We start from the raw sequence: 25,499 nt of genomic DNA on the forward strand, positions 1-25,499 counted from the left end.
CATAAACAGAAAACTGGAGTTTGGGGCCAAGTGGCAAGTGGGTGGGAGTGAGGAGACCAGGGGCCGGGGAGGGCCTGCATGAGCAAAGGGGAGGGGGTGGCTGTGCAGTGACAGACTGGAGATGTGGCATCCGGGAGAATAAGGAGTTCTGGGTAACGACGCTACCAGGTGGGCAGCCGAAGGACAGAAGCGCTCTGGATGCAAAGAGGGTCTCTGGGGAAGAAGGAAATGAGCGTCTCGCCAGCATCTGCTAGAGGCCAGGCCGGGGCTCTCCTGGGAGAGAGCAGCCCAGGAAGCAGGGGCGCAGGGCCAGAGGGGAAGGCGGGGAGGCCCGAAAGCCTGGGCAAAGCTGAGCTGGCCTCAGGGGCCGAAGAGTGGGAGCTCTGCTTGGGCCGTGCGGCCTCTTTGAGGACCCAGGAAACAGGAGCTTAGGAGAGAGCCCCGAGGATCCTCTGCCCAGAGACACACACAGACTGACACACGGACGGACGGACAGCCAGAGAGCGCCTGAGGCTGGCTACAGAGGCCTGAGGATCCTCCGCTCAGAGATGGGGCCCAAGGCGGAGCTGATGAGACAGAGACAGAGGCAGAGAGACTGAGAGAGAGACTGAGAGAGAGAGAGAGAGAGAGAGACATAGAGAGACAGAGACTGAGAGAGAGACAGAGACAGAGACAGAGAGACTGAGAGACAGAGACTGAGACAGAGACATGGAGAGACAGAGAGACAGAGACCTAGAGAGAAGAGAGAGACAGAGACTGAGAGAGACATAGAGAGACAGAGACAGAGACTGAGAGACAGAGAGACAGAGACAGAGAGAGAAGATAGAGAGACAGAGACAGAGACAGAGAGACTGAGACAGAGACTGAGAGCGAGACAGAGACATGGAGAGACAGAGAGACTGAGAGACAGAGACAGAGACTGAGAGCGAGACAGAGACATGGAGAGACAGAGAGACATAGAGAGAAGAGAGAGACAGAGACAGAGAGAGAAGATAGAGAGACAGAGACTGAGAGAGAGACATAGAGAGACAGAGACTGAGAGACAGAGACTGAGACTGAGAGACAGAGACAGAGACTGAGAGACAGAGACAGAGACTGAGAGACAGAGACAGAGACTGAGAGACAGAGACAGAGAGAGAGAGAGAGAGAGAGAGAGAGAGAGAGAGAGAGAGAGCGAGCACCTGAGGCTAGATATAGAGACCTGAGAATCCTCTGCCCCAAATGATAACTGAACCCAAGGGAGCTAATGAGGGAGACAGAGACACCCAGAGAGAAGCAGAGACGGGGAGAGCCAGGAGGGGAGAGATGGGGGCTCCTCACTTTAGATGAAAGCTGGCCTTTAGTGAATGGAGCGCCAGGCCCCGCACCTGAGCCGGCCCTTGGAGATCCCTGCCCTCCCCCCGAGGGAGGCCGAGTGCCTGCCGGTATGGCCGGGAGCTCCCTTTCCATGGTCATTCTCTGCCTCCCGCCTGCCCTCCGTCCCTCGCTCCTCCCCAGCCCTCCCCACTCACTGAGGCAGAGCAAGTGGGGATGGATTTCAGGACATTTTGGGCGGATTGGTCATGGGGAGAAGAGATCTCAAGTGAGAAAAGAGGAAGTCGGAAGTCAGACTTGGGGAGTTCTTTGGGGGGGGCAGATGGCGTTCTGCATCCTGAAGCTCTGAGATTGTCTTGGGTCGCCGCTCTAGGTCAGGTTTCTCTGCAGCCATCCTGCCTGTCACTTCCCAGGAGACCCCCATCCCAAACAGATCAGCGCTACTTGTTTAGCCCTCACTCTCCAGTTCTTTGCTATCCCAAAGAGCTTCTCTAACTATCTTTGTACAAACAGGTCCTCCCCTTCCTCCCCCTTTTAATCTCTTTGGGATACAGACTTAGTAGCGGTATTGCTGGATCAAGAGTGTGCACAGATTGGGAGCCCTTTGGGCAGAGTTCCAAATTGTCCTCCACAATGGTTGGATCCGTTCACAACTCCACCAACAATGCATCAGTGTCCCAATTTCCCACATCCCATCTCCCACCCCCCAATCCTTTTTTGTCAATAGTCGCTACTTTTCTTGCAGCAGCCAAATCGGACCATCTGATAGGTATGAGGCAGTACCTCAGAGTTGTTTAATTTTAATTTCTCTGATAAATAGTGATTCCGAGCATTTTTTAAGCTGATGCTCAATGACTTTGGTTTCTTCATTGAAAACTGCCTGTTCATATCCTTTGACCATGAATCCATTGGAGAATGACTTTTATTTCTACAAATTTCATTTCTTTCTCTGTGTATTAGAGAAATGAGACTTTTATCAGCTACATGCTGTCTTTTTTTTCTCATCCAGGCCTTGACTTGATTTCTTCCCTGCCAAAATGCTAGATGGCCTGGCTACTTCCCCGACAGATTTCCTGCTAGTTTCAGGATAATCTCTCTGTCTGTCTCGCTCATCTGTGATTTATTTTGGTGACAGTTTTGTTTCAGTCTCTGTCTCTATGATTCCTCCACCCTTACAGCTTCTGGATTTGCTCGTGTGTACAAGTATTTCTCATCACCCAGTTGCTCTATGCGCTCTTCATTGCTCTGGTTCTCTTTGTTCCCTCTGTAAGTGTAGGAAAATGATGGTGAACCTTTTAGAGATCTGGTGCCCAAACTGCACCCTCATGCCGCGTGTGATCCGCCCCCTTGCCCCAGACAGGGGAGGGAGGAAGTGCTCCCATTGGGCTGCTGGGCAGAGGGCCGGGCGATGTGAGACAGGTCCTCGGGCACAGTAGAGAGGGGCAGGGGAGCAGCCCCTCCAGCATGCGTGCCATAGGCTCGCCAACACAAGCACAGGGGATTCTCTTCCAGAATCCTACTCTAGTTCGTGCCCTCATCCTGCCGAGCCCCAGAGAGGCTGAGGAGATTCCATTTCCAATTTCTCTTACTCATGGTATCGATACTTTCTTATGTTTATGGAAGGGCAGCTGAGGCCATAAGTTGGATGACCAGATCTGGGTGGCTGCTGCAGGCCTGGCAACCGTGCCAGTGCCAGTCACTGGGATTGAGACCCCGGTCCCTGCCTGCATTCCTGGCAGCTCACTGCCCAGAAGCTCTGGGCAGCAGACTCAAGGCCAGGTCAGGGAGACTGGAAGGAGGGGAGACAAGAGCAGGGCAGAGGAGGAAGCGAGCACAGGCAGCCCTTCCACGTTTCCACTTTCCCCATCATGTTTCGCTCTATTGTGGGGTGGCAGAAGAAACTAAACGGGAGTTTGGGGCAGGGGAGGGAGTTTCGCAGAAGCCACAGACTACCTGCAAAGGCTAGCAGACAACACAGAGAAAGGCGAACTCAGAAAAGCATAAAATCCATGCATGGTGGTGTCTAAACATCAACATGTTTTACCTCAATCCCAACATTCCTTTTTAAAGTTAAAATCCGTAAACCCAGCAGAAAACATACAGGGAGATCTCTTAGCACTGAGCAAGTACTTAGCCCAAATTTGAAAATAAGGTCCTAAAAACACCCTATAAAAGGAAAAGAATAAGTGCAGGCTTCTTCTCTGACCCAAATGGAGGGCCAAAAACCTGTCCGTGGATTTTCCAGACTCCGGGGACACTGCAGCCCTCATTCCCATGCTCTGGAGGGCATCCTTGGCCTTCGTTTTTCTCCACCCACCTCCCTCGATGCACGCAAGCCCTTGATTTCTCCTTGAACTGAAGGGGGCCCCAACATGCTCCATTCTTGGGTATCGCCATTTTCCCTAAGAAAAGCTCTCTGAAGCGGCGTTTGATCAACCCGGGGTTTACTTTGGTTTTGTAGAGAAAATGTCCGTAAGCCAAGAGGAACTTGTGGAAGAGACTTCCAAGGTACCTGCGAAGCTGACCTTTGAGTCCCTAAACAATGTGAGGAAGCTGGACGTGCTGACCCAGGCCTACACGCTCCTGGCCATAATGTCAGGAAATGTGCCTTCTCAGTATGAGAATTCCTTGATGGCCTACAGGTGTGTCCTGCGCATTTGGGAGGTAAGACCCTCCGCCTCCGTGAGGCGGCCGCTGCCTTTGGCGGGTGTCCCTGAAACGGGAGTCATGGCCTGACCCGGACCCTCAGTGTTTTCCCCTCAGTTCTTTCGAGGGATGAGAGCAGGCCCCAAGAAGCCCAGGGTTAGGGAGCTTGAGTGGCCTCTAGGGCTTTCCTGGAGATGTCGGCTCCCTGCCCCCTCTTCCAGGAACTCCCAAGTCCTCCCCAAGTAGCAGTGACATCCCACCCTTTTCCCTGGTTAGCATAACAGTGTTCTGCAACACTTCCAATAAGAATTCATCCATCGTTAAACATCTGTCCTTCAAACGAGTGACTTGCTTTGAGTCCGTGAAAATACGTGTAGGTTCTGGGAGACGAGATGGCAGATTCTCGTCCCAAACCACGAAAAATGCCTCAGAGAGCTCCAGAGTGGCAGAACCGACCCAAAGATCGGGTGAAACAACTTCCCTGACCAAGACAACTTAAGAGGTCGGCAGAAAAGGTCTGGATCATGCAGGTGGTGCTGGGCCCTGACGGCATAGAATGCGGCAAAGGCCATGTGTTAGGACAGCTACAGTGGCTGCAACAGCAGCTTGGAGAGCTCATCATCCATGGAGGGAGGAGATGGGGACGTCACACAACCGGCTGGAAGGAGATTGCAAGGGGGCCTTTTTGCTGGCTTTGGGTTCAGGACCCTGTTGCATTGCCCACACGCAGTTTCAGGGTACAATCAGAGGATCGGGAAGCTAGTTCATAGTTCCACATCAGGAAGGAGTGCTTGTTCTCATTCACAGGCGGATAAGGAACCTCGTCTCAATTCTAAGACAACAGAGAGCACTAGCAATTTTGGCTGCAAAAAGAGTGGGGGACCTCGTCACAGTCCCAGGCCAGGAGGTGTGTGTGGTGGTTTCAGGGAAACAAAGTCCAAGAGAGCAGTGACCACTCCTGGGCTTAGTAAAGACTACCTCGGTAGCACTGAAAACCTAGAGATCTCTGGAGCGAACTGAAAATAGTAGCACAAAACCCCTGAAACTTGTGGAAGTGCCCCTTTTACCGACAGACTCACGGGAAGATGATAAAGTCAAGACAGCTCCATGCAAAGCTTCAAATGAAAATGTGAATTCGTCTCAGGCCCCCCCCAAAAATTCCTGGAACACCTCAAAAAGGCTTTTTTAAATCAAATAAGAGAAGTAGAGGAAAAACTATAGGAAAAGACATGAAAACAATGCAAGAGAATGATAAAAAGAAGCAGAGAAATACTGAAGAAAATAATACCTTAAACAAAATTGGGTAATGGTAAAAGAGGCATAAAAATCCCTTGAAGAGAAGAATGCTTTAAAAAGCAGAATAGGCCAAATGAAAAAGAGGTACAAAAAAGCTCACTGAAGAAAATTCCTTAAAGAATAATAGAATCAGACAAATGGAAGCTAATGACTCGAGAAACAAGAAAACAAAATCCCCCAAAATGAAAAAAAATAGAAGAAAATGTGAAATATCTCATTGGAAAAATAGATCCAGGAGAAATAATTTAAGAAATATTGGACTGCCTGAAGGCCATGATAAAAATGAATAAATAAAAAGCCTAGACATCATATTTCAAGAAATTATCAAGGAAAACTTCCCTAATATTCCAGAGTCAAAGGATAAAATAGAAATGGAAAGAATTCACTAATACCCACCTAAAAGAGATCCCAAAATTAAAACTCCCAGGAATAGCAGAAATATTCAGTGTGTCTTTTTCCAGATCATAATGCAAATAAAAATTACATTCAATAAAGGGTCATGGAAATTTAGATTAAAATTAATTAGAAATTAAATATTAGAATCCTGTAGAATGAATGAGTCAAAGATAAGTCATAGAAGCAATTAATAATTTCATTAAAGAGAATGACAACAATGAGACAATGTATCAAAATGGGATGCGATTAAAGCAATACTTTGGGGAAAGTTTGCCTCCCTAAATGCTTACATCATTAAAATAGAGAACACAGATCAATGAGTTGGGCTTTAAATGTTAAAAAAAATGTGTAAAGGACAAAATTAAAAGTCCTCAATTGAATGCCAAATTGGAAATCCTGAAAATTGAAGGCAAAATTTATAAAATTGAAAGTAAGAAAACCATTGAACTAATAAAACTAAAATCTGGTTTTATTTTAAAAACAAACAAACAAGCCATCGGGCAATTTGATTTTAAAATAAAGAAGAAAACCAAAATACCAGCATAAGAACTGAAAAGAGTGAATTCATCCCCAATGGTTTCAGAAGGGAAGAGGTCTGAAAGTCTGTGAACCATCAGCCAGTCGTCTTTTAGTTGTCTGTTAGTATCTCCCTCACCAAGGAGAGCTTCCCCTTCCTCCTCTTCTTAGAATTCAGCTCCAATCATGTCACCTTGTAAGGGTGAAAAAGGGGGTTTTATGGACTCAATATATTAAAGATGGTCGCCAGAGGATTGAACTATTATCGATCCTCAATTAAGAATAATAATCTCAAATCAAAACTGACTTTTATGGAAGTTTATTTACATAAGAAGAGAGAGAGGAAGTACGGAAATAAGAATCTATCCCACTGGTTAGTCCAGGTAGATCTTGTCCCTCAGCTGAGGGTTAAAGGGCCCGAGGCCCGGAGGTGAATGGAGCAAACTTCCTTCACAGAGTCTATAAAAAGAAGGTTCTTGATAGAAGTTCAGGAAGATTCAGTCTTTAAACTCACCACACGGAACAGTCTCTGTCACGAACCAGCGAAGCGCCCTCAGGTCCCTTCACCAAACCAGCAGAAGCTTCACTCACTCAACTCCCTCTTTTTAAAGGGGTCACTCACGTGTCCCTTCCTGTGCCTCCCTCCTAATTTGCATGTCCAGTCCCAATAGATGATTCTCATAGACCGCCCGGGGGGCGGGTCAGTCGATTCTGATTCGTCACTCACTCCAGCACACGTGGGTTAGGACCTCCCAGAATGAGAGGTGCTCTCACCTTTGGTGATTAAATCTAAAGATGGGCAGTGTCGACTTAATCTAATTATCATGATCTCCAGTGACTCCCTGCTCCTGAACACACACATGTACATGACACTGTGCACACATGAGCAGAGATGAATTCCAAGAAGCTGTTAGAAGGGTCTCCTGGTATGAATTAACTAATAAGCCGTCAGCCACCTTTTCCTCCAAGAGAAGATTCCCTCTACAACCAACCCATCTCATATTTAGAGAACTCTCAAGGTGAGGAAGGTTCTCCTCCTACCCAGCCTAAATCTGCCTCTTGGGAACTTCACTTTTTGCTCTTAATTCTACTGTTAGGGGCTGAGGAAAAGCAGTCTACTCCCTCCTTCACACGTCAGCCCTTGAAATACGAGAGGCAGATGCCATGTGCCTGCAATATTCTCTTCCCCAAGCTAACCATCCTCAATATCTTCATTTTTTATTAAAATATTTTTGATCAGTCTTTTGCCCTCCAGACTGTCTTCACCTCAGCAATACCCGAGGCGTTTCCTAAAGGGCCCACGACACTCTTATTTCAATATGAAGATAATCCTCCTTGGTGGAGCAAAGAAGCAAACTAGATGGCACAGGTGTACCGGGGGGCCACTCCAAGCTCCAGCCCTGCTCTCCTTTGCTTTATCTTCTCTCTTCTAACAGAGCCGAAGCCATCCCCTCTGCTCTTTGTGGTTCATAGCGTTCCCTCCCGTCCTCCGCTCATTCTCATCCAGTTTTACAGGCCTAAGCCACGTGTCCCTTTGTTTCGTAGAATCTGCCTGGTGATCCCATCTGTGGCATCTGGCTTCCGTCTCCATTTCCTCATTCCATCCCCCCCTTGACCTCACAGAACCCTTCGCTTCCTTCTCAGCTCAGCCTCGGTGCCAGCTCCTAGAAGGAGCCTGTCCTAATCTCCCCACGCCCTGCGCTGAATTGCCTTGTAGCTTTTGGGGCCACGACTGCTTCTGCGTGTGTGCTATTTCCGATCCAAAGAACGGGAGTTCTCTGAGGGCAAGGATGGCCTTCTTTTTGTCACTGTATTTCCAGAGCAAGTATACCAGCTGTGGTGTGCCTGTGCTCATTGAAATTGGGTGGCACGTGGCTTACAGCAAGGTTCAGTGAGCGAGCCAGACCTAGAGACAGGAGGTGCTGGGTTCAAGTCAGGCCTCAGACACTTGCTACTGGATGACCGGGATAAGTCACTGAGGTAGGGAAAAGGGAGGGAAAGGAAGGGAAGGAAGGTAGCCGGGGTCCGGGATGGCAGGGAAATTAACCAGGGAGTTTTTTAGGTAGGCTAAGGAGCAGATTAAATCAGGTTAGACTCCACGGAAAGTTAGGGAGGTTTATTTAGGGTTGGGAAGGGAAAGTTTAGGAAAGCCAGGGAAAGCAGAATTGTTTTGGTCTCTTTTACCTTTGTGCTCATTTGGCACTTCACAGGTTAACTTCTGTGCTCCTTTGTGCTCTGTTTCTCCTTGAATCAGACATATTCATTGATCAAAAGTCCCGTAATATTTAAATAACTAGTGGCAGGTTGCCATAGCGCAAAGCTTTTTGGGTGCGCATTTATATGTTAGGCAAACGGACATCTTAACTTATTCTATTGCAAAATTCAAAACAATTTAAAAAAATATTCTCAATACTGGTGACGTGCTTCAAATGCAAAAAACGAGAGGAAAAAGCAAATACTACATCACGCATGCAGGAAGAAAAACAATGAAAAATATCAAAAATGCATCTATTTCACAGTCACAGAAGTAGAATATAGAAACTACTTGCCAGAAGACTAATTTCCCTCTTTAACTTGCCGTGATCAGCCGTGTGAGTGCAAAGGAGGTACATAAAGCAAGAATACATTCAAGAAAATACAAAAAATTCACAAAAGGCACATCAAGTGAATATAGGTCACATGCATTGTCCTACAATGGCAATTTGTTCAAGTACAAGGATCAGTCGAACACAGTGCCACAACATAGTACAGATTCGGCAGTAAGGAAGTCTTATCACGATCAATAGTCAAACACAATCAATACAGTCAGTTATTCATTATCAGCAGAAGGTACAGTCGGTCACATGAGTCGCTGTGTGACAGATACATGCTGCAAGTTCTTTTACATCTAGCAAATCTTGCAACCTTGAGGAGAGAGGTTTCAACAAATTCCAAAACACCAACCTCTGTACTGCTGATAGAAATACTCTTTGGAGCTCTAAAAGACTGTAGGCCCTTTGATCAAGCCATACCACTGCTGGGTTTGTATCCCAAAGAGATCAGAAGGAAAAAGACTTGTACAAAAATATTTATGACCGCGCTCTTTGTGGTGGCAAAAAATTGAAAAATGAGAGAATGTCCTTTGATTGGGGAATGGTTGGACAAATTGTGGTATCTGTTGGTGATGGAATACTATTGTACTCAAAGGAATGATGAACTGGAGGGATTCCATGTGAACTGGAAAGACCTCCAGGAATTGATGCAGAGTGAAAGGAGCAGAACCAGGAGAACATTGTATACAGAGACTGATACATGTGGTACAATCGAATGTAATAGACTTCTGGACTAGCAGCACTGCAATGACTCAGGATAATTCTGAGGGATTTATGGAAAAGAATGCTCTCCACATTCAGAGGAAGAACTACAGGAGCGGAAACACAGAAGAAAAACAACTGCTTGATCACATGGGTTGATGCAAACACAATTAGGATGTAGACTCTTAATGGCCACCCTAGAACAATTATCAATAATATGGAAATAGGTTTTGATTGATGACACAGGAAAAAGCCAGAGGAAATGTGCATCGGCTACTAGGGGGGGGGGCGGTGAGGGGGCAGGGGAGAGAGAGCAAGAACATGAATCATGTAACCATGGAAAAAATTTTTCTAAAAAATAAAAAAAATTCTCTTGGGTCCCAAAATGTCATCCAGAAGGCAGTAGACTTGATGGGAAATGCTCCCTCTTGGGAGTCATCTGGGGGTATCATGCCCCCTAGGAATACCTTCACATCTCCGGTGGTATGAGACTGACACTCTGTATGTCTCATCCATTACATTTCTACAGAAGCAGAGGTGGGGAATACAAATATTGCTACAGCACTTTATTTCAGTTACCAAATGGACCCTTATATCTTATTACACACAAATCAAAAGTCAGCAGTCAGAGGTAGTGGGGCTATGAAAACCCCTTAAAATTAATTAGTCTTTAGCTTAGTAAAGTCTCCAAAGGTTGCATACAGGTTGATGGACCACTTTGCAGTGTGACAAGTAGGATGGTTCAAATAAAGATAGTAGATAGGCACTGTATTCTTGGAGAGGGGCAAGTGCTATTGGTTGAGTATTATGCCTTCTTTCTTTTTTATCCATTCTATCACTTAAAGATTTTAGTTCCTTCTGTTTTGTTTCCGGTAAATTGTTAGTCTTCGCCTTTCTCTCTTCATGGCCTTTAGAGACATAAACTGCAATTATCCTCAATTCCTCAAGATCCATATCAGGCCAATTTGGGCAATGTGTTTTTAATAAATCCTAGACCACTCTGCAATAGTTGTTGACAAACTGTTGCCTTATTTGCCTAATATCCCTTTTAGTAGAAAGGTCAAGGTCTAGGTACCTACTTCCCAACTTAATAAGCCTATCCATGAATTGGGAGGGTGTCTCATCATCGAATTACTTAAGGCATTCAAATTTGGTCCATGCATCCAGCCTTTCAGAGCATTCTAGCATTGCTTTGAGAATGGCATCCCCAGCATGATATAATTGCAAATATTCTTCAGGAATGTTAACATTCCATTGAGGATCCTGAGATGGCCAGTGTGCTGCATTGTACCCTCAGGCTTTATTAACATGAGAGATGATCTTATTCCTCACACATTCCATTAGAAAGGCCTAGAGAAAATTTTCAACATCTTTATAAGAAGGATCATATTGAAAAAAAATGTTGGCCATCTTTTTCATTATCACTATAGGTTCTTCATAGCTGGGATATCACATTTTAATTCCTTTATATCTTGGGGTGTGAAAGGCATATGGTGTTCTAATGTTAACACATCCCCATTGCATCCTATTGTGGGTACTTCCCTTAAGGTGAAAAGACCTTCATAGGAATTGGTCAGTGGTTGTGGTTTCTTAGTACTTGTCTCTGTGGATACTGAGGCAGTATGGGGAGGAACCAGTATGGTAGGAGGACAAGGTTGTATCAGGGCTAGGGAGGGTTGTGGGCTGGGAGAAGGGACAGGAGAGGATGGGGCGTCTGGAGAAGGAGCAGGGGAGGGAGGGATAGTCAGGATTTGCACAATATAAGAGAGGAGGTTCTCCACCTGAGACATAGGAGAAGGGTCTTCTGTCTGCATTTCAGGAGAAATAGGATTTTCCTCTCTCCATGGTTCAGGAACAGGCTTGCATGAATCAGACATTTTGGGAATAGAATCCTCCTTTGCCATTGGACCATGCAAGGATTGCTTGAAATTGTCCAATTGTCCAATTGAATTTACATTTTAGCTTGCATTTTTCGTAGGCTAGCCTGTTGTGTCTTAACATTTAGGATCAAGGAATGGAGGCATTCCGAAAACCTTAAAGTTTCCCAAATGGGCGAAAGCCAGAAGGCTTTCTTGCAGAGTAGCAATCATGCTGCCTGACATAATCAGGTTAAAGGAAAGGGGAAAAGAAAATAATTTTCAAAGTATTTTTATTTACTTATTGTAGATTTTTATAGTTTTAATTTTTTATTATTAGGGGTGGGAGTAGGGTAAGGGGTAGGGATATTTTATCTTATTTTATTTTATATGATGTTATATGATTTTATTGGATTTTATTTGCAAAAAATAAATTTTTTTGTTTGCAATTTTTTTTTATTGTTGCTGCCCTCGGGTGCTAGAAAGGCAGCACTGCAAAAGGGTTGTCAGCTCAACAGGAAAAAAAAAACAACTGAGTGCTCAATACTGGCCTCTAGTGGCCAAGAGGCAGCACGAAAATGGGGGAGATGCTGGTAGGGGATGGGAGTTGGAGAGGGAATTGTGGGTAAGGTGGAGGAGTTAAGGCACTCCAGAGTGCCAGAAACCAAAACGGAGGATCTTGCTGCAAAGGTAAGTTGGGTTTGGGCTTGAGTTTTGCCTTTTTAAAGGCAAATTCACCCCAGAGGGAGAGATTAAAGCCAGGCAGTTAGGGTTAGGGGCAGGCATCATGGGAGAACTCCTAGGAACTTTTCCTGTTGCCCAGCCTAAATTAGCCATTGCAACTTCCCCTCATTGCTTTGGGTTTTTTCTTTGGGGCCAAACTAAAGAAAAGCTGATCCCTCTCCCATCTGGTACTTTGGAGGGGGAATTTTTTTCCTTTTTTATTTAGAATATTTTTCCATGGTTACATGATTCATGATCCCCCACCCCACCCTGCTCTTTCCTCCCCACTCCCAAATCTGATAAGCAGTTCCACTGGGTTATACATGTATCATTGTTCAAAACCTATTTCTATATTATTCATATCTGCAGTATAGCAATTCTTCAACATCAAAACTCTAATCATATCCATATAGCACTACATGATCGATCATATATTTTTCTAATGTATTTCTGCTCCCACAATTCTTTCTCAGGATGTAGATAGCATTCTTTCTCATAAGTTCCTCTGCATTGTCCTGGGTCTTGCATTGCTACTAATAGAGAAGTCCATTACATTAGATTGTGCTACAATGTATCCGTCTCTGTGTACAATGTTCTCCTGTTTCTGCTCCTTTCACTCTGCATCACTCCCTGGAGGTCGTTCTAGTTCACATGGAATTCCTTCAGTTCTTTATTCTGAGCACAATAATACTCCATCACCTGAGCAGATACCACAATTTATTTCTAACCCTAACCCTAACCCCGATCAATGGACACCCCATCATTTTCCAGTTTTTTGCCACCGCAAAGAACGTGGCTATAAATATTTTTGTATAAATATTTTTCCCTATTATCTCTTTGGGGTATAATCCCAGCAGTGGTATGGCTGGATCAAAAGAGCAGGCAATTTTTTAAAGCCCTTTGCACATAGTTCCAACTTGCCCCACAGAATGGTTGGACCAATTCATGACTCCACCAGAAGTGTATTAGTGTCCCAATTTTGGAAGGGGAATTTTTCAATTGGATGTAAAATTTAGGATTATCTCCATGAAGTATCACTTACTAAGACTTAGGCTTTACCCAAAGTCAATGGGATCTTTGGTGCTCTGACTGTGAGAAATAAAAAAATCTCTAGGCCATTGTTCAGAGCTAGAAAACTGACTTTATTTGTGGGCAAATAGGGCCAGTGATCCCATCTCACTCATGTAAGTTCACAGTTGTTCTTATAGGCTTTTGACAGTTGATACAAATTGTGGATGAACAAAAGCCATATACTCCAAGCATGTTAGTTAATAGTGGATCAATTCTAGTACAAGGTCAAAGCAATTTATTGATCTTAAACCATACCCTCAGAGAATAACTCTTAAGAAGAGACATAAAGGTAAACTGAGTCATGGACTCTGAGGACCCTGTTTTTGACAGAAATTCCTAGAAAAGGGAAGATTGTTCCTACTTTTACAACTGACTCGATGATTGCTTCTATTACCAGTTCAGAATCAGGAGATGGTGAAGATGTTATAACAGGTTAAAACATCAGAAAGGTTATATACAGTTAGAACAAATGGATATATTAAACCTACGCTAATATAATAATAAAAAACTCTTTCAAGTTATGACATGTGCTTCAAATATAAAAATTGTACATGCAATTTGAAAAATGTGCTAAAATTTCAAAGTATATATCTCCAATCATCTGTGACAATGAGAAAAAAAATATATGTATATGTATGTTGCAATTCATGTCACTTAAGGAGGGGTAGAATATAAAGTTTCTTACTCCCAAAATTTTGATGCATTTCCTCTTAGATTAGCCATGATCCACAGTATGAGTGCAAATGATGTAAAACAATGGAGTTATAAAAGCAATAATACGGTTTTTAAAAATGCAAAAATTTCACAAAAAGCACAAAATGTATATCAAGTTAATACAATACAAATCAATTCAATACAGGTCAGTTATTCAGTATCAACAGAAGGTACTCGTTTATACATGGCTACAAATGAATCCATGAGTCCTTCTCCCCAATTTTAATAGCCGTTGGTGTAGTCAATAAGACTTAGAATGGTCCATCATAAGAAGGTTCAGTTGACTGAGTGTGTTTGAAGTTCTTTATGTACACGCTATCACCTGGGTTTAGATTGTGAAGCAAGAAGTCAGTGGGGCCTGCCTGAACAGCAGCTCCAGAATCATGGAGCTCTTGCAATTTGGTTTGTAATTCTTTGATGTATGTGACAATGGTTGTATCTCCTCCTAACAATGAAGTATAGGCAGGGGTAAATGGTTGAGCCTGAATAGGTGGATGTCCAAATAGCATCTCAAATGGTGAGATGTGTAAATCACCTCTGGGTTGGCTTCTGAGATAAAATAGAGCCAGAGGGAGAATTTTGGGGCCATTTTAGATGAGTCTCCATGCACAATTTGCCAATCATAGTCAGGGAATGTTGTAGCAGAGAGCCCTGGGAGTTGTAGTCTCCCAGGGCTTACAACAATTTCAAATGACACAATAGGCACCCCCTGGAAGCTTCGGAGCTCCTATTCCCGGTCCTTTCCAAACCCTAGGGGGCAGGGGGAGGCTGTGGACTGTGGGGGTCATCATTGCTAATGGGTTGGGATTTCTGTTTCCATTTCCCTTCTCTTGTCCAGGTCTCCCTGGCAACAGTGGGGCATATACTGAGAGCCTTCGATGCCAGCCCAGAAAAAGATAAGAGTAAGGATAAAGGCAAAGAGGAAGAGAAGGATAAAGGCAAAGAGGAGGAGAAGGATAAAGAGGAGGAGAAGGAGAAAGGCAAGGAGGAGAAGGAGAAAGGCAAGGAAGACAAGAAGGAGAAAGGCAAGGAGGCAAGAAAGGAGAAAGGCAAGGAGGAGAAGAAGGAGAAAGGCAAGGAGGCAAGAAAGGAGAAAGGCAAAGAGAAGAAGGAGAAAGGCAAGGAGGAGAAGGAGAAAGGCAAGGACAAGGATAAAGATAAAGACAAGCTAAAGGATAAAGGGCCGGTCAAAGAGGTGATAACGGTGAGGCAACAGATATTCTCTTGGAGTGGAGGTATCTGGGTTCACAGTGGTGGGTCTGGGAGGCCCATACCCAGCTGGGGATGAGGGAACCAATTCCTGGAGATGATACTCCCTTCTAGCAATTTTCTTCAGTGTGAAGGAGGCCACCTTGATGCCAGCCTCTGTGTGGCTAAAATCCAAGAGTCCCACCGACTTGTGCCATTACTGCATGCATGCTCCCCCTTCTCTCCCAAGTGGCAGGCCCAAAGCAGGAAATGGTTCTGGTTCCCCAGCTGCAGTCTCAGCTGTTCATGGCTCTCTTCTTTTCCAAGAAGCATGCAGCTCAAGAAACGATCTCTCTTGGGGTAGCAGTTGCCTAGCGGTCATCCTGAGGTCCACCCAACCTCAGGATTATTGAAGCAGTTAACTCCCCTGGCTTGAAATGGCCATTTCTCAGTACTGCTCATTGCTAACCCATCCTCAGACATGGAAACAAAGTCAGAGGAAGGCAGACAGGCCTGGGTGGTCTAGAGACTGTGCAGGTTCTCTTGGGCGAGCACGTGCCTCCTGCTCCCAGATGCTTCTTCTGTCAGTCACCACTGCTTGGAGAGGACAGGGGGAGGAATTTCCATCATCCTCTTCTGGAAGTCCAAATGAGAGCAAATAACATGAATGCTTTCCAAAAGGGGTTCGCCCTTAGTCTACAGAGGGAGAATGTCCTGGACTCTGTGGCCAATCACTTTTGAAGAGACCCAATCACTGGGGACAATTCAAAGCATTACTTGTATTGTCTAGCTACTAGGAGGGGGTCCTCTTCTAATCCCATCACCCTGCGATCACATCTGGGGGCCTGGGGGGAGGTGGGAGATATTGAATTCTCTGGACAAGCCCTACCGTGCTCACAGCATTGCTTTCTTCGATAAGTGGTGGCCATTTTAGAATCCCCCCGTAAACGTCCAGTTAGCCCACTGTAAAGAGTCACTGCTGCCCAAAGAAGCCTCAGCCTCCGTGTCTGTGTGGCATCGGCCCATGATTGAGTGAATTCTGCGCTCTCCCCTTGACAGATGCAGTCAATAATGGCCAGTAAGCCATTGGATGCTTTGCCATCCAGCGTGGAGGAGTGGGCATTCTTCCAGTGCCCCAAAGACCTGACCGTACTCTTCGCCCAAAATGCCAGTAACTCTACCATCAATATCAACACCATTCTGAAACCTGTAAGTGGCCCCTTGTGGCAATCGATCTGCCTTTCTGGGCCCTGGGCCCTGGCCCACCGATCAGCTGTCTTCTCCACGCAGCTGCCCACCCACCCCCACCCCACGCCTTAAGGCATGGATGTGGTACCAGTATTAGAACACAGAGTAGCAGGAGGCTCCTTCTGGGCCCTGGTTTCTGTCTGCTGGATAAGAGGGGGAAAGCCCACTTTTCCTCCCTCCTTCCTTTTCTTCCTCCCTCCCTCCCTCCCTCCCTGCTTTCTTTCCTTCCCCCTTTCCTTCCTTCCTTCTTTCATTTATTGCTTCTTTCTTTCCCTCTTAAATTATGAAACAGTGCCCTCCCCCACTCCTGATCTTCCTTAGCTCTCCTCTGATCACTGGTCTTGTGCTTTGTGTCTACCCAGAACTTCAGCCTGTACTACCTGGACCAGTTGGTGAAGACTCTGCACTCACTTCACCTCATCCACCTCACACTTCCTGTCCTCCAGTTGGCTGTGGTGATTTGTGACCTAATTTTAGAAAGTAAAACGGTCTCTGACCTCTACCATCTCAGGTCTGTACAGCTTATCTCGCTTTTCATTGTTATTCTTGTTTAGTTGCTTTCAGTCATGTCTGACTCTTTGTGACCCCATTTGGGGTGTTCTTGGCGAAAATCCTGGAGAAGCTTGCCATTTCCTGCTTCAGATCATTTTACAGATAAGGAAACTGAGGGCATTGGGTTGAAATGACTTGCCCAGGGTCACACAGCTAGTGAGGATCCGCAGTTAGATTTGAACTCTGGAAGATGTCTTCCTGAAGTGAAGTCTGCCTCTCTATCCACTGGGCCACCTAGCTGCCTTTGTCTCCTTCTCCCAAGGGGAAAATTCAGAGTGGTATAGGCATCACAGGGCAGGTTTGCCCACTTGCCAAGGTTCCTCCATTCCAAATGCTGGCCTTTCTAGAAGAGCCAGACAGATCAAGCAAAGTCACTAGCTGTGATCTGCAGAGGTTCTTTTTTTTTTAAACCTTAACTTCTGTGTATTGGCTCCTAGGTGGAAGAGTGGTAAGGGTGGGCAATGGGGGTCAAGTGACTTGCCCAGGGTCACACAGCTGGGAAGTGTCTGAGGCCAGATTTGAACCTAGGACCTCGCATCTCTAGGCCTGACTCAATCCACTGAGCTACCCAACTGCCCTCATGCAGAGGTTCTTGATGTAAGGAGGGCAGATCTACCATAGTAAGCAGAGTCATGGTGGGCAGGCCTGAGTGGGCATCTCTGGGGCAAGGGGCGCCTCGGTGGACAATGCCACACGTAGGCTGCAGGGCTGGTCTCTGCTGTTGAAATCTGGACAGGCATCTCAGAAGCTAATGCCTTCTTGGCCTGCTCCCCGAGCAACAAAAAATGGGGATGCCAGAGCATAGTGGGAGGCTGGCTTCCAGGTAGAACTTTCCTAGAGATGTGCTCAGCAAGGTTCCTTTAGAAGATGACAATGATTCCAGTGAGTGTGAGTTTGCCATGGAAGCACATTCAAGTTGACTTTTCCCTGACAATGGCTCTTCCTCCCTCCCTCCCTCCCTTCTTCCTTTCCTTCCCTCCTTCTTTTGCTCTTTATTAATTTATTTGTTTGTTGGTTATATTAAAATTCCCAGGTATCTCCTTGAAAAGACCTCATTTGACTGTGGTGTGTGTGTGTGTGTGTGCGTGTGTGCATGTGTGTGTGTGTGTGCATGTGTGTGTGTGTGTCCCTTGTCTTTCATGTTTCTGTTTATCAGTGCTTCCTCTGGAGGTGGTCAAGCATCAGTTCTGTAGCTGTGTATGGCCTTCTCTTGGTTGTGCTCATTTCACTTTTCATCATTTCATGGGCGTCTCTCCATTCGTTAAAGAAGCTGCTTCCTTCCCATTTCTTCCAGCGCAGCCATAATCCATCCCAACGCCAGCTACGATGTATTCAGCCATTCCCCAGTTAGTGGAGAGCCCCTCCATCTCCAGTTCTTTACCAGCACAAAGAGAGCTGCTAGAAACATTTGAGAGCACGTCGTTCTTTTCTTTTGTCCTTGGTCACCTTGGGAGACCCGGCTGATGCTTGTGTCGCCGAGTCGAAGGATATGCACCGTTTTCTGACTTGAACGGCACGATGGCGGATTTTTCTCTAAAATGGTTAGATCAGTTCAGAATTCTCCCGGCACTGCAGGTGCCCCCATTCTTCCCCATCCTCTCCCACATGTCATTTCGCCCTTTAGTCGTTTTAGCCAGTCTGGTGGGTGTGAGATGTCTCGGAGCTGTTTGGATTTGCATTTCTCTAATCAGTGATGATGATTCAGAGCATTTTCTCTTAAGACTATCTAAGGTTTTGACTTCTTCATCTCAAAACTGGCTGCTCGTATCTTTTGACCATTTATCAGCTGAGAACGGCTCCCCCTCTTATAAATTTGACAGAGTTCTCTACAGAGTTGAGATCTGAAGCCTCTATCCCTGGAACTATCCATTTTTTCATCGGTTCTCTTTTTAACTTTCTTTCTCATCTTGGCTACGTTCTTTTATTCAGACGAAAATCTGTTTTAGCTTGACGCAATCGGAATGTTCCATTTTACATCTCACAATTCTCGGTCTCTTATTTACTCATACAATCCAATCTATTCATCTATTTCATCTATTATCTTATATATCATCTATTGATATCATCTAATATATCTTCATCTATTAGGCAACATGTTTCCTGTTCTTCCAGTTTGCTTATAGCTCCCTTTATGTCTGGGTTAGGTATCTATTTTGATCCTAACTTGGTAGATGGTGTAAGATGCTGGTCTATATCTAATTTCTACTAATCTGCTTTCCAGTTTTCCCAACAATTTTTACCAAATAGCGAATTCTTATCCCAACCTTGCATCTTTACTTTAGTCAACTACAAAGTTACTCTAATCTTTTATGGCTGTTTGTTGTGTATCTGTTCTGGTCTGCTGCTCTGCCTTTCTCTTTCTTAGCCAATACCATAGAGTTTAATAATTACTGCTTTATAATACAGTTGAAAATCTGGTGCTGCTGGCCCTTCCTTCCCTTATACTTTTTTCATCAATTCCTTTGATATTCTTGATATTTTGTTTTTCCAAATGAATTTTGCTATTTTTTCTAGCTCCATAAAATCATTTTTTGGTAACACAGTTGGGAAGGCATTGAATTAAATAGATTCATTTAGGTAGGATTGTCATTTTCATTATATTGGGTCTACCCACCCATGAACAGCTGCTCTTTCTCCCGTTATTTAAATCTGGCTTGGTGTGAAAAGTGTTTTATGATTACATTCATGTAGTTCCTGGGTCTGTTTTGGCAGGCGTCGCATTTCCATCTGTGGTCATTTGGAAAGGCGTATCTCTTCCTATCTCTTCTTGCAAGACTCTGTCACTAGTATGTAAAAATGCCCATGATTTCTGTGGAGATTCTTATTGATCAGTATTATCATTACTGGCGTAATAGCGATCACTTCCGTTATTGATAGTACTCATAGATTCAACCAACTTTAGCTGACTCGCTAAGATTTCTATGTGTGGCATCACATTGTCTGCAAAAAGAGGTCGTTTGATTACTGCTTTGCCCATTCTGAGTCCTTCGATTTCTTTTTCTTCTCATTACTATTGCTAGCATTTCTAATGCAATTGGACATCATGTTGGTATTAATGGGCATCCTTGCTTTACTCCTGATCTTAGTGGGAAGGCTTCTAGCATCTCTGCATTACAAATAATTCTCGCGGATGGTTTTCGGCAGCTGCTTCTTGCCATGTTAAGAAAACTCCATCCATTCATAAGTCCACTTCCCAGTGGCTTCCAATTGCATTTTCTGCATCTCTTGATGTGATAATCATCCTTTTTGTTCCTTTTGTGGTTGATTTAGTCAGGTATGTGGACAATTCCCCGCCCATCAAAGGGTCCCTGCATTCCTGCTGTAAATTCAGTTTGGTTCTAATGAAGAGCCTTTGTGCTGGATCGCTGTGGGCTTTCTTCAGGATTTGGCCATCTGTACCATTCATGAAATCCGGCTCTGGTTTTCTTTCTTTTCGTTCTTCCTGCTTCTGGTATCAGCACGGGGGTCTGTTTCATAAAAGGAGTTCTGGGACTCCTTTGTCTGTTATTTCCATTTTCACTTCTTTATTGTTGGAATTCGCTGATCTTTGCTCCATCCTGCCACTTTGTGGTTTGAAAGGGTTCATTCAGAAGCACAGGCTTATGGCTTGAGAGGCCTTAGAGCCCGGCTCGCTTATTTTACAGACAAAGACCCTGAAGGGGCTTGCCCAGTCACCCGACTCTTCCTGATTTGGGGCCCACCCAGTGTTCTAACCCCTGCTCCGCACTGCCTCATTCAATCCTCAAGATGTCTCGTCTCATCGAGTATCGGTCAGGACACCCGAGGCTTGGGCGGAAGCCCTAGCTGGCTCCTCGCCCCCGGGGCCCCTAGAAGAGCCCCTTCCCCTGCTGGGCAGAGGCAGGGCTCCGTCCCATGGGGCTGGCCCTCTGCCTGTCCTCCAGCCGGTGCTACACGGTGCCAAGCATCACCCCTTTTGCCCACAGGCTGGCTGAGGTCTGCACGGAGATACGATTATGTGAGGCTGCAGCCTTCCACGAAGCCTTTGTGGGAGGGATCTACATCAATGAGCTGGAGCAAGCCAGGTAAGCAGCCACCGAGGCATGATGTTTCCCACCACGGGCACCAGGAGCTACTTTGTAACCATTTTGTATCCCGCGAGTCCTCCCGCAGGGGAGAACGGAAGCTCCCAGGGGCCCACAGCAGGGGCTTAGCGCACGTCTGTGAAACTGGCCAGAAATGAACAAGGCTCAGCCTCGCTTCCTTTGTCTGCGGAGGCCGAAGGAGGAAGGAGACGAGTTTGTGCCTGTTCAGGCTTGTCCCGCTCTTCTGGGCCCTGCCAGCCCCCACCATCTCGGAGTCCATCCAAGCTCGTGTCTCTGCGGTCCTGTTGGCCTTCAATGCCTGGGTTTCCTTCCCTGGAACGTTTTCTCCAGAGATCCTGGAGACACCGACCCAGAGTTCTTGGCACCGACCTGGGCCCCCCTGGGATCCTGCACTCCCACCCCACCCCTCCACACACATACTTGACCTCCACCTCCAGAAGGTCAAGACTGAGGAAAGTTCTGTTTGTGGCTCCAGGGACGCCCATCAGCTGGGGAATGTCTAGAGCTGGGATGGTGAATCTATGGCACGTGTGCCAGAGGGGGCACTCGGAGCCCTCTCTGTGGACACCTGCGCCATGGCCCTCACCCCAGCACAGAGCTTACCAGAGTTTGTTACTAGAAAGCCAGTGGGGCTGGGCTGCTCTCCTCCCCCTCTTCCATGGCGCCCAAGGACATTCCTTACGTGACCTTCCCCTCTGCCCAGCAGCCCAACGGGAGAGCTTCCTCCCTCCCCTGTCTGGGGTTGGGGTGGGGGCAGGGGGGGCCTAAGGGTTTCCATTTGGGTATTCTATCTCTAAAAGGTTCATCTTCACTGGCCCTGAGTAATGAGGGCTTGAGAAGGTTATCCCACAGGGAGCTGTCCTTGGATTCGGGGCAGAGGGAGAAGCAGATACAATGAGGGTGGCCTGCCTTTGGGCAAGGCTCACTCAGAACAAGTGGACTCCCCAATGCCTATGGGTCAGAAAGGTGTCCTCTCCCCTCCAAACCCTCATCCCCACTTAAGACCCAGCCCCCCCTTCAGAAATGTGCCTGCTGGCCTCCTCTCCCCCTCCAGCCCCCCCTTCTTGGATTTCCCAGGGCTCTGCACACAAGGCCCTTCGCTCCTGCTCTCCATTAATCTCCAAGTGGATCCTTAATCATGAATGCTTGGCTGAAGTGAACAATGAGAAAGAGATTCAGTCCAGGCCCCCAAGCCAAGATGACCCTCTCCAAAGTTCTGGCTCATCCAGCAGGACTGTGGAAGGTTCAGCCAGACCCTGAGCCATTCGCTTCAGAATTGATCTGAAAGGACTTTTCCTCTCAGAGCCCGGTGACTCGCCAGAGAAGAAATCCAGCTCTTGGGAGGAAGGAGGCAGCGGCAGTGTTATGATGACATAATGAAGAGGGCAGAGAGAGAGAGGCTGGAGCAGCAGGAACCATCCCCACTTTGAAAATGCACCAGATAGGGAAATCTGCAGAAAGTCACCCAGAGGCATCAGTCCAGCTCAACCCAGGAGACCCAGAAGTCTGTGGACCCCTGGAATGGGGTCTGGCTTAGAGCACTCCCTGGCCCATAATAGGCAGCCGCTGGGGACCAGCATCAACTAACGACTAGGTCACTTGTTAGGCAGCTCCCAGTTACAGGGCTGGGGACCCGAGGCAGAAGCCTGGACCCAGCGGTGCCATTCTGGTGTGGGCTGTGAACGGAGAGAGAAGCCAGTTCTGAAGCGAGCAGCGGCCATGTGGCTTAGACCTCAGGAGCAGAGCTGCCAGGCCGGAGGGAAGCCCACAGAAGAATAACCAGGGCAGGAATGCCAGACCAGAGGGCAGTGGAAGCCACCAGCAGAACTTCCCAGCTGTCCAATAACAATTTCTATTGCTCAGACCCAAACTCAGGTCAGAAACTTGCAGAGTTTGCCCTGAGATGGGGCAGGGGGGAGCAGTAATCAGGCTTTTCCCTTTTTCACTGTTCCCTTCTCACGCTGGGAACAATAAAAGCTTGTTGTGTCCCCGAAATCCTAGAATAACCCGTCACTCAATAGTCCAAGAAAGCAGCAGCAGGACTCGCCTCAGTTTCCCTCCAGAAGTGCACAGAGCCCAGGCCTCGGATCAGGAAGGAAGTCGGCTGGGATGACTCTTGCTCTAAAGAAGCCCTAACGGCACACATGGACACCGAGGACAAAGACTCAGGAGAAGAGAATGACTCCAAGGCATTGCAAGCCTCAAAGAAAAGCACAGCCTGGGCACAAACTCAACTAGAAATGCCAGAAGAGATGAAGGAAGAATTTTAGAAAGCGTCGGGCAATCCCAGTGCTTGAGGAAAAAATGGGGAAAGGCCTGAGAGCTGAGGAAGGCAGAACCGCAGCGGAAAAGCAGAGCCGTGAAACCCGCCCAGGCAACAAACTCCCTGAAAATGGCAAAGAGAAGCAAATAATGGCCCAAGGAGGCCACCATCAAATAAAGTGAAAACAGGAGGAGGAGGAGGAGGAAGGAAGAAACCCAACTGAGCTGGAAGGAAGACGGGGGCATGTCAGGATCGTTGAGCTCCCCGAAAGCCGCGGCCCGAAGCCGGTCAGCCATCAAGGCGAGGCGTGTTTCCAGAAATGTTAAAAGAGTGGCTGGACGAGTCGTGGCCCACCGCTGTGATGGAATACTGTGGGGCTGCGAGCAAAGGGGGGGACTTCTCTGAGAGGATGCAGAGGGAAGTGGGAGAAGCAACTCGGCCCAGGACAACGGTGGGAAGAGGAGCAGCCGGGCGAGAGTCCCAGGACCCCCGAACGGAGAAGGGCTCGGTGTGGGATGAAACAAAAGCCTCTCCAGTGTTTCTAACGTGGACTCTTGTCTGCCTCGACACGCCTATGACGGGGCTTGTTTTCATCTTCCTTTGGGGGGGGGAGGGGGGGAGAAGGGAGATTCTGGCTCATTAAAAGGAATGACTGACTTCTTCAAAGCCGCCAAAGGCCCGGATCTGGGGCTGACACATCCTGGGGTAGAACCCGGACCAAAGAAATGGCTCAGGCCCCTCTCCAGTGAGGGGGGATCCTCTTCCTCCCCAAACGCTCTGCTGCTGGAGAGCTCAGTCCCTGGGCTGGGCAGATCCCGGAATGAAGCGCCATCATTCTTCCTGCCAGAGCCCCTGGGAGCAGGCGGGGGTGCCGGGCGTTATCATGTGGCAGGGCCCGCCCGGGGGCTCACGGCTGGGTTCTCGTCAGTTGTAGAAATGAAGTCAGGTCGAGGAAGGAGAAGAGGAGCGAGTTCCTGAAAGAAGTGGCCACCGAAAACCAGGGCCTCACGTACAGGGAGGGCCAGAGCGCGCCTATGATCTTGGAGGCCAGGGACAAGGTGAGTGCGGGAGAGGCGCTGCCCGGCCCTGCCCGGCCCTGCCCGGCCCTGTTCCCTTCCCCTGTGCCTGGCAGACACCAGCCCCAGGCACCAGGGTGGGAAGAAAGGTGGGCATCTGGGCGTGAGGAGGGGGGGGAGAAGAGAGCCCAAGGTGGGGGGGGGGAGGAGGAGGGACAGATGGGAGTCCACAGCCTCGGAACCACTCCCTGCCGCGCTTTTCCAAGATCCCCCGCAGCTCCACTGCCTGGGAAACAAAACCTCCCAGAAATGGGCCCGAGGCCCAGAGGTAGGAGCAAGAGAGAGAGCCTGGGCCCAGGCCGCCCCGACTCCCGGCTGCCCTCTTCTGATCCCCAGGCTGACCCAATCAGTGCACCTGGGAGAAGTAGCGATGCCAGGAAGCCGGCTGGTGGCAGCCATCTCGGGGCTTGGGGGCGCAGAAGTGAGCAGGGCTGCCCAGACCGAGCACCCGCCGACCCAGGGGCGCCCCGGAAAAGCCGCCTTAAAAACTGAAGCTTCTCCCTTCAGGCCCTTCTTTCCTGGCTGACCTCCTGGGCATCGGGTTGATGGTGCATAACTGAAACCTAAGAAAGTAAATCGGGGATGAAGAGGCCGCACCATGTTAAACTCTCTCTCCCTTCTCTCTCTGTCTCTCTCTCTGTCTCTCTCTCTGTCTCTCTCTGTCTCTGTCTCTCCCTTCTCTATCTCTCTCTGTCTCTCTCTGTCTCTGTCTCTCTCTGTCTCTCTCTGTCTCTGTCTCTCTCTCTGTCTCTCTCTGTCTCTGTCTCTCTCTCTGTCTCTGTCTCTGTCTCTCTCTGTCTCTCTGTCTCTCTGTCTCTGTCTCTCTCTCTGTCTCTCTCTGTCTCTGTCTCTCTCTGTCTCTCCCTTCTCTATCTCTCTCTATCTCTCTCTGTCTCTCTCTGTCTCTCTCTGTCTCTGTCTCTCTCTCTGTCTCTCTCTGTCTCTCCCTTCTCTATCTCTCTCTCTGTCTCTCTCTGTCTCTCTCTGTCTCTCCCTTCTCTATCTCTCTCTCTCTGTCTCTCTCTGTCTCTCTCTCTCTGTCTCTCCCTTCTCTGTCTCTGTCTCTGTCTCTTTCTGTCTCTCTCTCTCTCTGTCTCTCTCTGTGTCTCTCTGTCTCTGTCTCTGTCTCTGTCTCTCTCTGTCTCTGTCTCTCTGTCTCTGCCTCTGTCTCTGTCTCTCTTTCTCTCCCCCTCCGTCTCCCTGCCCCCGCAGGACTCCCTTGTGTTCAGGGAGCCACTGATGAAAACTGGAGCTTATCTTGCACAAACTTAGACCTTCCTTTG

The 25,499-nt window shown here is 47.4% G+C and overlaps 1 protein-coding gene across 1 annotated transcript in view; it reads left to right on the top strand.

Moving 5' to 3' along the window:
• CFAP46 (cilia and flagella associated protein 46) overlaps positions 1 to 25,499 on the top strand; it is a 160,677-nt gene that overhangs the window by 65,664 nt on the left and 69,514 nt on the right. The window contains exons 26-31 of the mRNA XM_044660305.1: positions 3,722 to 3,978; positions 14,664 to 15,011; positions 16,073 to 16,222; positions 16,624 to 16,772; positions 20,758 to 20,856; positions 24,075 to 24,198. Coding sequence (XP_044516240.1) covers positions 3,722 to 3,978; positions 14,664 to 15,011; positions 16,073 to 16,222; positions 16,624 to 16,772; positions 20,758 to 20,856; positions 24,075 to 24,198 — 1,127 coding nt within the window. The remainder of the gene's footprint in view (positions 1 to 3,721; positions 3,979 to 14,663; positions 15,012 to 16,072; positions 16,223 to 16,623; positions 16,773 to 20,757; positions 20,857 to 24,074; positions 24,199 to 25,499) is intronic.

This window comes from Gracilinanus agilis, chromosome 2 (genome assembly GCF_016433145.1).
Source record: "Gracilinanus agilis isolate LMUSP501 chromosome 2, AgileGrace, whole genome shotgun sequence".
NCBI lineage: Eukaryota > Metazoa > Chordata > Mammalia > Didelphimorphia > Didelphidae > Gracilinanus > Gracilinanus agilis.